Genomic DNA, 15,669 nt, shown 5'->3' on the forward strand with positions numbered 1-15,669 from the left:
CATGAGTTTTGTGATTGTATGGTGGAGCTTATTTCTATTTTCCTCATGGCTTACTTTTTTATATGCCAGGCTGTGCAAGCATCAGCTTCAGAAAGTACCATTTGGTGTTTCAAGCATGACCGTTCCCATCCAATCCCGTGGCCAGCCACCCAGAGGGAGACCAGGGGGTGGGGGATTTATGGTTTTGTGAATCAGTAATGCAAATTGGGGGTGTTGCCAAACTCGGCTTTGAGTGTACACTTTCCATGTCATTGGGTTTATAGTACTGAGGTTTAAAGCAATACAGTGAAGAAAACACTAGACTGAGTTAGGAACTCTAAATTCTTGAATCCTGTCATTGATCTAGTGAATTTGGGGCAAGTCACTTCCCATCCTTAACTTTCAGTTTTCTCATCTAAAATGAAAGGGCCAGACCGGGGCTCTTTCTGTCTGAGAATCATTTTCTGATTCTCAAAGGAGGAAGGGAGGCACCACTTAAGGTTGCCTGACATGCCATTTCATTCCCATGGCAACGGCTCTGTTTGGGTTTCACTGGCCTGTAGTTCTTTAGCAGCTGCTGCAGGTAGGAGGTTTCAGGACTTTGTTGAGGGGTTAGAGTGCTGGCTAATTTCTTTCTTTTTCTTAACAGCTTCTGAACTTACTCTAAAGGTTCTATCTCCACCTCTGTGAGCTCACAGTAAATGTGGGTAGTGTAGAAGTCAGCAAGAAAAAGAGATATGAGAGCTTTACTTTATTTAAAAAACCAAACACTAATATATAAATGAGATTAGCCAGGCATTTTGACCCATGTCAGATTTCATTTATGAATGGTTCCTGTCTAAATTATCACCAAACTTGCCACACAAGCTGCTAATGTGAGAGTATCAAACTGTTAGCCTGGGGATGAGGTAGGCCCCCCCTAGGTCAGTGTGTGATTTCTGGCAAGTCCCTTCCTTTTCCAGGACACGGTTTCCTCATCTGTACAAGGAGGAGTTTAGACTACCGTTATGGACTGAATTGTGTCCTACGTTGAACTCCTAACCCCCAGTACCTCAGAATGTGACCTTATTTAGAAATAGGGTCATTATAGATGTAATTAGTTAAGATGAGGGCATGCTGGAATAGGGTAGGCCCCTAATCCAATGATTGGCATCTTGTAAAAAAGGAGAAATCTGGGTACAGATACAGACACAGGGAGTGCACAATGGTGAGAGAAATGCAGAGAACGGGGATACTTCTATAAATCAAGGTTCACCCAAGATTGGCAGCAAATCACTCGAAGCTAGGTGAGAGGCACAGAACAGATTCTCCCTCACCATCCTCAGAAGGAACCAATTCTGCAAACATCTGGATCTCAGACTTCTAGCCTTCAGAACTGTGTGATAATACATTTGTGTTGTTTAAGCCACTCAGTTTATAGTAGTTTGTTAAGGTAGCCCTAGCAAGCTAATACAACTGCATCAGTGGTTCCCAATCTTTTCTGTACCAAGAACCCTTTTGCTTTTTGTCCACATTGATTAACAAATATTTACTGAGCACCTACTATGTATTAGGCCCTTATTCTAGGCATTGGAGATATACAAAGTCGCAAAGCAAAGGTCCCTCCTCTTGTGTTCATTCTATGCTTTAAAAGATTTAGCCAGCCAACTATTCGATGGTTTATTTTGGTTTAGTAATATGTGTATTTTCTCGTGATAACCTGGATTACCTCATTAATGTAAATAATTAGTGCCAAAAATCAAAGAAAGGTGATGTTTTAAGTAGATGTTGATCCTTTATAGCAAGTAAATACATCCAATTCATTTAAAAAAAAATATTGAAACTTGTTCTCAGAGTTCCCGTGGCTACATCATGGATCCCTGGGGGTTCAGGGACATTATTACAGGGTGATTAGCTAGAGCAGAGGTCAGCAAACATTTCCTGCCAAGGGCCAGATAGTGAACATTCTAGGCTTTGTGGACCGTAGAGTCTTTTTCACAACTACTCAACACTGTTGCCGTTGTAGTGTGAAAGCAGCTGTAAACGATACAAATAAGCATGACTGAGTTCCCATAAAATTTTATTTATGGACACTGAAATCTGAATTTCACATAATTTTCATGTGAGGCAATGTCCTGTTCTTTTATTTAAAAAAACCCCACACATTTAAAAATGGAAAAACCATTCTTAACTCATGGGCTATGGAAAAACGGGTGGCTAGGCAGGCTGGCTGTATGTATTTGGCCGACTGGCCACAGTTTGCCAACCCCAGTTTCAGAGTTTCTCGAATTCTGCCATAGTTCTGGCATTACTGTGTTTCCCCGAAAACAAGACCTAGCCGGACCATCAGCTAGAATGAGTCTTTTAGAGCAAAAATTAATATAAGACTGGGTCTTGTTTTACTATAATATAATACTTATATAAGACTGGGTCTTACATTAATTTTTGCTCCAAAAGATGCATTAGAGTTGATGGTGAGCTAGGTCTTATTTTTGGGGAAACAGTAGGTGGTTCTTATCCCTCTAAGGGTCTAGATGAGGCCCAGAAAGGGATTATTAAGTTTGAACTCAAATCCAGGCTTCCTGCTGCCCAGTCTAGAGCCCTTAACACCACAATAAGCTGCTGGTTTAGTCATGATTTCAGATGTGGTCTTTGCGTCCATGTGGTGCAGAAAATAGATATGTGGTCAGTGGCCCTTTCCAGGAGTTGACCATGTAAGGGCTGTCCTATTAGCAGCCAGTGACAACCTAATTTTGACAAGCATGACCCTAGGCTTACGCACCCTTTTTGTTTATACCTCTTGGGTTGTGCAGGCCCAGAAGGCCCATCTGTCCCTTACTATTTGAGTCCCTGTTGTCTCATTGGTGGCTTTCTGAGCAGCTGCAAAATATGTTTTTAACTTTAAGTGGAAGTTGGGGTCACCGGCATCGAGCTGGGAAGTCATTCTCAGCAAGGGCTCTTTCAGCCCTGACATTCTTTAGCTTTACGGGGCTCCGGTGAGTGTTAAACTAACTCCTCCCTGCTTCCCAAGGCTGGACATTCACTGCGGACATAATTAATGACGCATTTGCTCAAGGGCTGGGTAATAATATGCACTGCTTTTTCTGTTGTTGTTGTCGTAGGAAACCGCCTGGTTGCCTAGCACCACATTCGTCTGCCTGGTCGTCCTTCCTCTGGGCTCAACTGCTCCGGTCGCCTCGCAACCACAGCTCGACGACAGGTGCTGGGACAGGGACAGAAGGTATTCGCCTGTACTCGGGGGGCGGCAGCAGCACCACCAACCACTCTGAAAAACCATGCTGCGAGGCAAGTCCCGGCTCAACGTGGAATGGCTAGGCAACTCGCCCGGGATACTCCTAGAGCGCAGGAGGCCCCTGCCAGAACGCATGCCGCGCTGCCCCAGCCGGTAAGTCACGTGAACGCCCGTGCCCGCCACAGTTACGTCACCACGGCGCGCCGCGCCTGCGCCTGCGGCAGCTAGTGTCACTGCGGCGCGCCGCGCCTGCGTGCTGCGTTCCATCGCCCGGCGTTCGCCGGCGTTTGCCGGCACTTCCGGCGTGGCCTGTCCCGATGGTCGCCCGTCGAGCCAACTGAGCGTGGTCGCCGAACCTAGCCAGCCTCCGAGGACCTGCTGCGGGCGGCGACGCCATGGAGCGCCTTGATAAAGCGGCGCTGAACGCGTTGCAGCCGCCCGACGTCAGGTAGTCCCGAGAAGGGCCTGGGCCGGGCAGGGGCCGGGACCGCGAGACGGGGCGGCCAAGTCTGGAGCGGTGCGTGAGGGAAGGCGTGCGATGGGCGTGAGGTCTCGACCTGTGGGGTGGGCAAGCGGTGAAGCAAAATGGGACCTACGGCGTCAGCACACCAGGTTCCTGGCCCTTTGCTCCGGATCAAGGGACCTGGGGGTCATGGTAAATAGCTTGGCGGGCCTACAGCTCATTCTTCTGTCCTAGCACTTCCTCGCGCTGTCTGTATTAGGATTTGCTGTCAGCAGTCTTCACTGCGGGGTGAGCTCCCTGAGGACAGGAACCTGGCCGTCTCCATCTCCGTGTCCCCTACAGGGCCTTCATCGTCGGGGTTTAATAAGTGTTTGCTGTATGAATGAACAAATGGAAGGGAGTAGGGGCTGTCTCCCTGGTATGAGATTGCTTGCCTTCGGGAGTCAGTAGGATGGGGCCTGGTGGCTGAGCATAAGGAATCAGGAGAGAGCAGCTTCTGGCCAATTAGCCTAGTCAAGGATACCTCGGTAGGCAAGAGGTTGGGAAGGGATTTAGCTACCATTCGGTGATGAACCACTGTGAGCCAAGCTCAATTTAGGCACTTTGTTTCAGACGTTACCAGAATTAAGAAAAGTGCTTAGTTTCCTGATTTCAAGGAAGATGAAGTTGACTCAGGATAAGTGACTTGCCTAATATCACAGGCCACACAGTAAGTGCTGAAGCTGGCATTTGACCAAGTCCACTGACTCCAAAACCCGTGATCTTTGGAGCTTGTGCTCTTTTTCTCTCTCTCACAATGTCAGCATAGGTTTTTTGTTTTGTTTTAATTACTGTTTACGAGTGAGGATTGCAACAGGTGTTTTCACTAAGTACACTTAAAATACAGTCTAGCCCTCCTAGACTGATTTTTGGGTTTCCTGGTGGAATTTGCAGTGAAATCTACTTGGAGTGGAAATCTTTGCCACGAAAGGGAACGTGGTAAGCAGATATGCTTAGTGTTTGCGGCAGAAGTTTATACGAAGTGGGTAAACTCTGAGTGGTTTTAAGAGTGGGGCACAGTACGGTTGATCCTGAATTATTTCTTTTGTGTGAGGCCAGCTTTAATTCTGGACTTCCCCGTTCTTCATTTCTAACAAGTCACAGTAACACCCAATCATAGACGCATACTAGAAATCAATTGAATGCCGTCAGTTGCTTTGTTTTAGAATAAATCACTGGTTGTACCCAAGCTGGCTTGTGCGAGCAGAACTGCCAGCTGCAGTGGGCTGTGGCTGGAGGCCAAGGAGAAAATGTCCTATAAACACTAGAGGAAGTTGGCTAGTTTTCAGAAGTAGGTATGCTTAACTTTATACTTATAGTCCCATATTTATGAGGTCACAACCCAGAATAAAAGTCAAATTTTCAGAGCTTAAGGTGAAGAGAAATGAGAAGGAGTTGAACATAAATACAAATTGTTAAGATATGTCCTATGTAGAGTGTGTGGGGTTAGAAATTAACATGCAGAAAAGATTATGTTTGGGTTGTGGGATCAGAAATGATTTGTTTGCTTTAAAATATTTTTATGGTATTATACTTTCTTTAATAATAAACTTTTGTCAAAGCCAGGCCAGAGAATAGATATTCAAGGGAGGGAACCCTAAAGAACAAGAGAACCAGTTAACCCGCCCTTTCTCTAGATTCTCAAGCTTTATTTCTTTATCAAGTTAAATAATCTGAACTTTGCGTCCCTAAAACACATTCTTCACCCATGGAAACACCCTGAAAGTCAAGTTTTTTTGTGGGGATCCACAGAAGAAGTGGCCAAATACGGACTTTTTATAGAACTACGCAGACACTCACATTCTTCATGAAGATTACATACTAAATTCCTCTAAAAACTTACTACAAGACAACAGTTTAAGGGGGCTCATGTATATTAGATGAGAACTGTATAGGTCAGTGATCACCAAAGTTTAAATGCTAAAATGTTAAATGTTAAAAGGTGATCCATTGAAATATGGAGAGAAAATATTAGAACTTACACATAAATTTATTTTTAACCTTTTAAGTATTTTTGCATATGTTTTATATTTTAAAGAATGTATTGTAATATGTGTATAGATAATTTATTTAAAATCATCAAAATGCCTATATGGGGGTTATGTGCTCAAAACTTTTATTTAAAGATGGATTGCACGGTCAAAAAACTGCAGATAATTGGTATAAACTTGAGATGTGCCCTTCCTTTTTGGGCTGCCAGAAACCCCCCAGCGAATTGTGTTCACAGTTATAAGAACTCCTTTGCTTGGGTTTTCTAGGGATACGGAGATGTGCAGGACTATCTAAGAAGGAAGCTGTCACATGAAGTCCTGTAATAACATGTATGAACGAAGTGTGATTGGATCCCAGAGCAATGACTTTCCAGGGTGTAATCAGGAAAGGTTCCTGGAGGAGAGGCTGTTTTGGGGGGACCTTGAAAGCTGGGCTGTCTCTTTCCTAAAGATATAGATAAAAACTGGAGCCTCTAGCTGAGGATTATGGGAAAGAGAGTTAAGTTCAAGTGTTGACTATGAGAATAAAGTTAGAAGTGTGTTAAGGAAGTCTGAGGATGGTTAGATTTAAGGGGAAAAAAGAATCTTAAACTAATGATTAAAGCTGTAGGGTTCGGCTTTTAAAATGTATCAGGTGTGTGTATGAGGTATGTATATGTTCAGGCTTGCTGGAAGCTTACTGCAGTTTCACTTTCAGTAGTGTTGCTCATTTGTAACAATGCATAGGACAAATGCTAATATTTTGAAAACGGACAACAATTTTATGCACACAATTGGAATAGTTTATTTACATCAGGGCTTAGCAGAGTTTTTAAGGAAAGGGTCAGATAGTAAATATTTTCAGTTTTGCAGGCCATACGGTCTACTACTCAGCTCTGCCTTTGTAGCTCCAAAGCAGTCTTAGATGATACATAAACAAATGGGTGTGGCTGTCTTGCAATTATACTTTATTTACAGAAACAGGCTCTGCGCCCTGAGGCCTTGTTTTGCAGCCCCCTGACATAATACATTGTAATTTGACTTGTTCATTTGTCACATGAATATTTTTCTGAACAGTCATCAAAATTCTTTTTAAGGTCTCCATAAATTGATGTACATGATTTGTGAAATCATTTTCCTATTGGACATTTTTATGTTACCCAGTTTGTGCTATTATATTAATCTTTCTGTGTGTGTTGCAAGACACTTATATAACTTATGAAGTGATCCCCCTACGAGTACCCACCTGGCATTTTACATAGTTATTACCACATTGATTATATTCCCTATCTTTACATACCCATGACTATTTTATAACTACCAATATGTATTTCTTAATCCCTTCACCTTTTTCACCCTGCTTCCAACCCCCTTCCCATCTGCCACCCTGATAGATCTAGTACCCACCTGACACCACGCATAGTTATTACAATATTATGGACTATATCCCTTATGCTGTACTTTACATCCCCACGACTACTGTGTAACAACCAATTTGTACTTCTTAATCCCTTCCCCTTTTTCACCCATTCCCAACCCCCCTCCCATCTGGCAACCATCAGACTATTCTCTGAATCTATGAGTTTGTTTCTGTTTTTGTTGTTGTTGTTGTTGTTGCTTTGTTATTTTTAAGGAGGGCGCAGCTCACAGTGGCCCATGCGGGGATCCAACCAGCAACCTTGGTGTTATTAGCACTATGCTCTAACCAACTGAGCCAACCGCCACCCCAAGTTTGTTTCTGTTTTGTTTGTTTATTTTGTTCTGTAGATTCCACTTATAAGTGAAATCATATGACATTTGTCTTTTGCTGTCTGACTTACTGCACTCAACATAATACCCTCTATGTCCATCCATGTTGTCATAGATGGCAAGATTTCATTCTTTTTTATGGCTGAGTAATATACCACTATATATATGTACCACCTCTTTTTTATCCATTCAGGGACACCCATGTTGCCTTCATATCTTGGCTATTGTAAATAATGCTTCGGTGAAAATGTGGATGAGCACGTACCCACAAAGTAGCATTTTGGGTTTCTCCAGGTAAATACCTAGAAGTGGGATTACTAGGTCCTTTTTTGTCTCATATTATAGTCTTTGTTTTAAAGTTTATTTTGTCTGGTATAAGTATTGCTACCCCAGCTGTTTATTTTTCATTTTCATGAACTGTCTTTTTCCGTCCCTTTCAGTCTATATCTGTCTTTCAATCTGAAGTGAGTCTCTTGTAAGCAGCATATGTAAAGGCCTTGTTTTCTTATCCATTCAGCTCTCCTGTCTTTTGATTGGAGCACTTAATCCATTTCCATTGAAAGTAGTTGTTGATAGGTATGTACTTATTGCCTTTTTATTATTCATATTTTTGGTGTGTGTGTGTGTGTGTGTGTGTGTGTGTGTGTGTGTTAAAGAAGTCCCTCTAAGAGTCCTTGTAATACTGGTTTGATGGTGTTGAACTCCTTCAGCCTTTTCTTGTCTGGGAAGCTCCTATCTGTCCTTTAATTCTAAATGACAGACTTGCTGGGTAGAGTAATCTTGGTTGTACATCCTTGCTTTTCATCACATTGAATATTTCCTGCCACTCCCTTCTGGCCTGCAAAGTTTCTGTTGGAAAATCAGCTGACATTCTTATGGGGGGGCTCCCTTGTGGGTAACTAACTGCTTTTCTCTTGCTGCTTTTAGGATTCTCTCTCTGTCTTTAACCTTTGGCATTTTAATTATGATGTTGTCTTGGTGTTGCCCTCTTTGACTTCATCTTGTTTGTGACTCTCTGCGCTTTCTGGGCTTCTATATCTATTTCCTTTGCCAGATTAGGGAAGTTTTCCATCATTTTTTCTTCAAATAGGTTTTCATTTCCTTGCTCTCTTTTCCTTTTGGTACCCCTATAATGCGAATGTTGTTATGCGTGATGTTGTTGCAGAGGTCCCTTAAAACTCTCCTCTTTTTTTGTTTTTTTTTGGATTCTTTGTTCTTTTTGCTGTTCTGATTGGGTGTTTTTGCTACCTTCTAAATCACTGATTCGATCCTCTGCTTCATCTAATCTGTTGATTCCCTGTAATATAATCTTCATTTCAGTTATTGTATTCTTTATTTCTGACTGGTTCTTTTTTATGTTTCCTGTCTCTTTGTTGAAGTTCTCCCTGAGAGCACTGAGCATCCTTATAACCAGTGTTTGGAACTCTGTCTGGTAGATTGCTTGTCTCCATTTTGTTTAATTCTTTTTCTAGAGCTTTGTTCTGTCCTTTTATTTGGGACATGTTTGTCTCCTCATTTTGGCTGCCTCCCTGTGTTTCTCTATGTATTAGGTAGGGCTGTTATGCCTCCTGGTCTTAGTAGAGTGGCCTTATGTAGTAGGGGTGCTGTGGGGCTCAGTGGTGCAGTCTTTCTGGTCACCTGAGCTGCGCACTCCGGTTGTGTCCCTTGTGTGATGTGTGTGTGCCTTCCTCTTGTAGCTGAGCCTTGGTTGCTGTTTGCATGTCAGTGGGAGGTATTGACCCTTGGGCTCACTGGTTGTGAGGACTGGCTGTGACTACAGTGGAGGAGTAGTTGTGCAGGGGCTGACCCTACAGAGCAGGATCTGCCTCAGCAGGATTCTGGGGCCTGCCTAATCTGTCCCTTGGGTGTGTTGTCCTTGGTGGTGGCTGGCTAATGCTCTAGCTCATTTTGGTGCTGGCCACTGGGATCTCCAACCCCAGGACCACCTGGGAGGGGACCTGCTGCAGGTCAAGTTCAGCCGCAGCCCATGCTCTACTCAGGGCCACCTGGCAGGAGCCATAAAGAAATCTACAGATGGTCGCCGCCTGTGCCGTGCTTGGAAGTGCTTCGAGAGGCCAAGCTGTGAACCACGGCCGGCTGCCAGTAGTGCCGGGCTTAGGGTTGCTCAACCAAAGGTATAGGACATGCTCAAGCCAGATGCTGCTTGTCTGCATTCCGCAAACCTTTGAGAGACCTTAGGAAAGTCAGCGTGAGCCAAGGCATGCGGTTTGTACGAAAAACCCACTTGCAGCTTGGTTGTGCCCGAAAGTTGGGGCTCAAAATCACCAGGGCGTGGTGAGCCAGTGGTGTCAGCCAGCTTGATGGAGACTCAGATATGGTGGCCACTTGCGTCTGCAGGTGGGGAGAGGGGAGGGCTCAACAAAGAAACTGGATTCTACCAGCTCTTCTGTCTGGGAGACCGTGGCTCCTCCAGCCCTCACCTTGAAGCCAGACAACTCAGTTTCCCCCCCTCCCCCCTCTGTGTCCCTGTCGCCTCTCCAACTGGAGCTCAGAGCAGTGATTCCATCAGTGAGTAAGTTCATGTGTGGTCCCTTTAAGAGGAATACCTGGAACTCCAGCCGTCTTCTGTCTCACTGAGCCATAATCTCCGCTGGTTTTCACAGCCAGAAATTATGGGGACTTTTCTCCCCACCACTGGAACCCTGGGCTGGGGATCCTGGTGTGGTGCTGGGACCCCTCGCTCCTCAGGGGAACTTCCACAACCGAGATATCCCTCCTGATATTTAATGGTCATGTGTGGGTGTGGGACCAGCCCGTTCCACGTCGCTGCCCCTCCTACCAGTCTTCGGGTGGCTTCTTCTGTATGTCCTTAGTTGTAGGGCTTTGGTGCAGCTAGATTTCAGGTCTCTCTCAATGATGGTTTTGTGTAGTTTAGTTGTAATTTTGATGTGATCCTGAGGGAAGGTAAGCACAGCGTTTACCTACTCCACTGCCTTGACTGGAAGTCGTATTAATCTTTATATTAATGTTTTAACTAGCATTTTATTGGACTTAACTTTTTTTAAGTATATAATTATAAAAGCTTGGTTACATTCTTCAGAGTAGTTTTATTGTATTCTGCAACATGACTTTTTGCATTGTAATATTTCCTTGGTTTTAAAATAGTCTGTGAACAAATAGAATTCATGGAAGAGAAATTGTTTTGGCATCAAACTTTTAATGTATCCATGTAACGTGAAGGCCATCTAAGTTATATTATAGCTATTTAATGAAAGGAAATGGGAGTAAATTTCCTTCAGCTGCACCCAGATTGTTCTAGGCTGCTTTTTCTTTGGAGATTCTCCTAACTTGTTTGTACTGTGTTCAGCTGGCCACTGGTTGTTTTCTGTGTATCTTCTCCCTTGTTACCTCCATTGTAAATTCTGTAATTACAGTATACATTCACATGGCACTTTGGAGATTACAAACCACTTTCACACTTCCTCTCACACTGGATCTGAATGAAAGTCTCCTGGAGATGGGCCTGCAGCTGGGTCTCTAAGATCTTTCGGTTTTAAGTCCCTGACTTTGCTCTTCTTCCTCTGGCCACTGCTTCCAAGGCAGCGGCAGGGTTTCCAAAGTCTTCTCTGTGGGTATTCATAGCATTTGTGGACGTAAGAACGGTTGGAAGTGCTTGTGCAGCTGTTGATTTTCTCTTTGTTTACTTTATTCCAGAAATGAAAGTTCATTAGCATCTACCCTGAAGACGCTCCTGTTCTTCACAGCTTTAATGATCACTGTACCTATTGGGTTATATTTCACCACAAAGTCTTATGTTTTTGAAGGTAATCCTAGACCATATTTACTATTTTTATAGACATTTTACTATAGTTAAGGTTCTGTGCTTTTATGATCTCTTTATATGTGTAAACCGGGTATTCTTGACTTTGCTTCTTCCACCTGTTTTGCTTTTCAAATATCACGTTGCTCATGATGAATCTTTATGAAATGAACTTTTTCATCACTCAACTCATAGTTGTTTCAGCTTGACACATTCGTTTATGATTTTCTGTGAAATAACTTCCAGACCCTTTGTTTTTATATGCTTTGAAAGCAAGAGTGACTGACATGGGAGGAGGAATTTGGGGGAGTGTACCTTTGGTGGCACACGTTGGAAGGAAGAGAAAATAAAGTCCCCTTTTTTATGTCAGTCTTTAGATGAAGTGGTAATTATGGTTCTCATTCAAAATAATGATTGTCGTCTATAGAAGGTATTCAGATCTTTAAATGAGTACTTGTTTTATCACCACCTGAACTATTACTTAATTGACTAAGTAAATAAATATATAGCTAATAAAAGTTAGTATGCTTTGTTTCTTATACTTGAACAAATTGTGGAATAAAATGGAAACTTTTTTCTCTTGATAGGCGCCTTTGGGATGTCCGCTAGGGACAGCTATTTTTATGCTGCTATTGTTGCAGTGGTCGCTGTCCACGTGGTGCTGGCCCTCTTTGTCTATGTGGCCTGGAATGAAGGCTCACGACAGTGGCGTGAAGGCAAACAGGATTAAAGTGAACATCACCTTTTGATAGCATTAAATTGAGTTGTTTAAATGGTAATGCGTCGGGGATACTGATGGTTCCAATAAAGTTGAAAGAACGTGTTAAAATCGATCTTAGGAGTCACATTTGACTAGTGTAAATTTTGATCCTTCTAATACAGTGGTTTGCATCATCAATTTTAACTGTATGAGCCTCTCATGTGCAACTGAGAATTTGGAAAAGTTAAATTGGTTACAAATAAGTATGTTAATTATATATCATTCTGGGAAGAATTTGATTATTTTACAAAAAATGTTTTATAGCACTTTGTCTTTTGGTGGGTTTTGAGTTTTACTTCTCTGGATATATTAAGATGTACACAGCGAAGCAAGTCTGAACTTTATTTTTCATTGGAATGCTTTCCCTAACTGTCATGAACATACATACCAGGTCAAATAGGGTTTTGGATTGTAAATTCCTATGGAAAGTTGCTTAAATTGTGGATGCTGGCATTAATCTGAATGTCACTGAGAAATTTCAAGTAAAGTGTAATCCCTAGTCAAGAGGAATCTTTCATTATATTATTTCATGGGGAAACTAGGCTGAGTTCCACCAATTTTACACAAACTGGTTACTGAAGGATCTCAGTAGCAAAGCAGAGCTAGTTGCCTGGACTCTGGCCAGCTCCCTAAAGGCTCCTTGCAGGCCAGCCTGTGCTTTCAGATCAACTCTTTAATAATCTGCTTTGCTCTGTTGATCAACTCAAATGAAGCTATGCTTTAGTTACCAGGTTTGTGTAAATTCCCTGTAAATTTGTTTTTCCTACTGTTTTATATAATGTATATGATGGCAATTTACACTTAAATGTTCATTTTTGCATACTTAGGGAGTGTAAACAATCCTGAAAATAGATAGTTTTTATCACCCAGGAAGTATTCTTGGGATTTCTAGTCTAGTCTTTTCAATCAGAGCCTTTAATATCCCAGATACATATAGTTAGATAATCCTTGAGGTCCTTTCTGATAGCAAAAGACCCTGTGGTTTTACTTGACTATCGTTAGTCTGTGTTCTTTCTAGCCACTTGGTACTACTTGTATGCAATCTAAAAGCCCACCCAGAAAAATGCATATTACAACAGAAGAAAATTTAAATTCCCTGTAATTTTGCCATCGGGAGATAAGCACTGTTTTGGTTTATATCCTGTGTACAGTTCTTTAATGCTAGTTCCGCACACACTAAAAGTTTGGATTAAGTTTGAATTCTGCCAACTTTACCTGACAGCTAGTTCCATTTTTTTCACATGAGTGATTGATTAGTGGCCATTTTCTAAAAAAAAAAACCACATTCTACCTTTACTCTTTTAAGTCGGTATCATTGTTCAAATTACCTGTTATTGCTAATTCCTAATACGATAGCCCTTTCTGTGTTTGTCATTAATTTGTTCACCCCTATTTTTAATGTTGTGGAACTGGATTCTTGCTTATAGTTAATGCTATCTATAGTTTAAATGTCTTTAAGCAGTTAATCTAAATGTTAAGTGTTTTTCTTTAAAAAAGAAAAAACACTGAAGGTTTAGTATAAAATTGTAAAGTACCCCAATTTGAGTCTGGGGTGCTGTGTGGTGAATTTCTAGATGGTTCCCTTTTTAGATGCCTTGTTGTACTTGGAATTGTTGTCCGTGTAGTTTCTTTTTCTATAATGCCAAGGTTTTTCTTGTACTTCCGGGATCTTATGCGGTTTGTAAAATACTAATGTCCAATGTCGGATTATTTTGTTTGATTTCAGCCATTTGCTGGGTAAATAATATGGGTATTTTTCTGCACCTACTTAAACCAGGGATTCATGCAAAAGCAGTTGTAATTTCCTCTTGGAAAAGGTACCAAGTGTTTGAAATTTAGAATCGGATGCTAGTGTTGATATTTAGGATTATTACAGTATAGGTCTCTTTTGAAATTAGTTAATTTTTTCCTGGGGTTTTAACTGTTAACTCGTTAGTTTGCTGCTGTTGAAATAACATGATATTTGACATAGATTTATTTTTTAAGATGTCTCACTGGTTTCCTGTTGCACAGTGTACATACTTTAGGATGTATAGAAAGGAAAGCTACAATTGAGCCCTTACAAATGTTTTAAGGTAGGAATATGTTCACTGTTGTTTGAAAACTGGTTGTAAGAATAACCTCAGTTATGAAGTGTAACTTGAAATGTCAGTACAGACTCCTGATTTAACCCCACTTACTGTAACACATTACCTTCCTCACCTCCCCTCCCCTCCCATTTTGCCCCCCAGAGTATAATCTTTTTCCCCTATTGTGCTGGAAACTGAAAAGTCTGCTATAGAATGCATCTGATGTCATTAGCTCTTCAAATGGTTACCATTTTACGTGTAGCAGCAATGCTCAATTTTGAGTTGTCACTGAGGAAATTTAAACCTTCCATTAAAGAAGCCTGTGTTTCATGGGAATCTAACTGAAATATATTGTAATAATTAGACTGTTTTTATCATAAAAATCTCATTAACTTTGCCAGAAGAGGATCCTGATTAACTTACTTGGTATTTATTTTCCATTTTCACATAAATTTTATGTATACATCTAGAATACCCATGGAGACAAGTGAAAACAAATAAGGTGTGCCCAAGGAAAGATGAAAGCTGAAGGTGCGTGAAACAAAGGATTGAAATCCTGTTTTAACTCTAGTGTGTATTTCTTGTCTCCGGACAAATTATGTGTATTTATGTATGCTCAAATGAAGTTGTAGACTCTTGTTGTGCGGTCCCTTTTATAAATGGTTCGACTATGGCACCAACTTTGTCACTTGTCTTAGGTCAGCAGCGGATTTCTCTGTTGACAAGCACTCTGCACCCAGCACCAGAAAAGTACAACTTAATTAATTCAGACTCGACTCTTACACATTTAAGATAAATTTTGCAAGAGCTGGACAGAAGCAGCACATGAATAACTTGACAGGATTTTTTTTTTCCTCTTTGCAGGGGGAAAGAGTCACCCGAGAAAATAATTTTCAGGGACTTTGGGAACCTAGTGATAAATACTACATGTAATTGAAATAGCTTAATCTCGCATATATTTATTAAAAGAGTTTGGAATTCCTCATCTTACCATCACTCCTGTCCACGCTTTCCTTGCCTGTTTTGTTGCTACATGTACTTGAAAGTAATATCCACATTCCTTTTAAGATGTTCTACAAGTCATATTTGTCAGTTACACAGACTAATCTTCCTTTTTCTCAAGTTCAGTGAAATGTCACTGAACAGTAATAATAGCAATAGCTAACAACATCTGCACAGCACCTTACAGTTGCAAAGAACGTTCACATATTCTCGTTTGAATTTTGCATAGTGAACCTGTTATGAGATGTCTCTTGACATCAATGCTTAAAAGTGTTAGAATGTTTAAGTCACTAGAGTCATTGAATGTGCTATAGTCTTGAATAGAGCCCTGACTAGGGGCAGGCTTTAGATGCGCTATGTTGAAAGCTGTGTGTAATTATCAAAATGGGGGGCTTGAGTTCTTTAGCCACTTGATTCAGATTTACTTTTGTTAAGTGATGCTTTTTTTTAACCGTTATCTGGATGGGTTTTGTAGTCATTGTATTCTAGCCTGTAATTTGTATAAATTTACCATCTGTTGTCATTAAAAAAATGTTCATAATGCCACTTTGATGTGTCCTGATTCAATTAATAGTACCTTTTAGTAAACTGTTTTTTTACATTTGTTGGCCCCTGTGTTTATACC

At 41.4% G+C, this 15,669-nt stretch overlaps 1 protein-coding gene across 3 annotated transcripts; it reads left to right on the forward strand.

The window, feature by feature from the left end:
• The first annotated feature begins 2,896 nt into the window (after nt 1-2,896).
• Nucleotides 2,897-15,590, forward strand: VMA21 (vacuolar ATPase assembly factor VMA21). 3 transcript variants are annotated; one of them, XM_074324294.2, is made up of 4 exons: nt 2,897-2,954; nt 3,081-3,364; nt 11,108-11,217; nt 11,801-15,590. In XM_074324294.2, exons 2-4 carry the CDS (start codon nt 3,255-3,257, stop codon nt 11,941-11,943), a joined length of 363 nt encoding a protein of 120 aa, XP_074180395.1. In that variant the 5' UTR covers nt 2,897-2,954; nt 3,081-3,254; the 3' UTR covers nt 11,944-15,590. The 3 variants fall into 3 exon arrangements, with proteins under 3 accessions (XP_074180395.1, XP_074180396.1, XP_019566792.1); XM_074324295.2 differs by lacking the exons at nt 2,897-2,954; nt 3,081-3,364 and adding exons at nt 3,459-3,659; nt 7,626-7,726; XM_019711233.3 differs by lacking the exons at nt 2,897-2,954; nt 3,081-3,364 and adding an exon at nt 3,461-3,659.
• The last annotated feature ends 79 nt before the right edge of the window (nt 15,591-15,669 follow it).

Source organism: Rhinolophus sinicus, chromosome 18 (assembly GCF_057876585.1).
Source record: "Rhinolophus sinicus isolate RSI-liver-muscle chromosome 18, RSI-T2T, whole genome shotgun sequence".
Classification (NCBI taxonomy): Eukaryota; Metazoa; Chordata; class Mammalia; order Chiroptera; family Rhinolophidae; genus Rhinolophus; species Rhinolophus sinicus.

What these genes read in the sequence shown, in the direction of transcription:
- VMA21 (XM_074324294.2), top strand. Translation starts at nt 3,255, where the DNA reads ATGCTGCGAGGCAAGTCCCGGCTCAACGTGGAATGGCTAGGCAACTCG. An exon ending in ATGCCGCGCTGCCCCAGCCG is followed by an intron (nt 3,365 to 11,107) that starts GTAAGTCACGTG and finishes ACTTTATTCCAG; the next exon opens with AAATGAAAGTTCATTAGCAT. An exon ending in AAAGTCTTATGTTTTTGAAG is followed by an intron (nt 11,218 to 11,800) that starts GTAATCCTAGAC and finishes TTCTCTTGATAG; the next exon opens with GCGCCTTTGGGATGTCCGCT.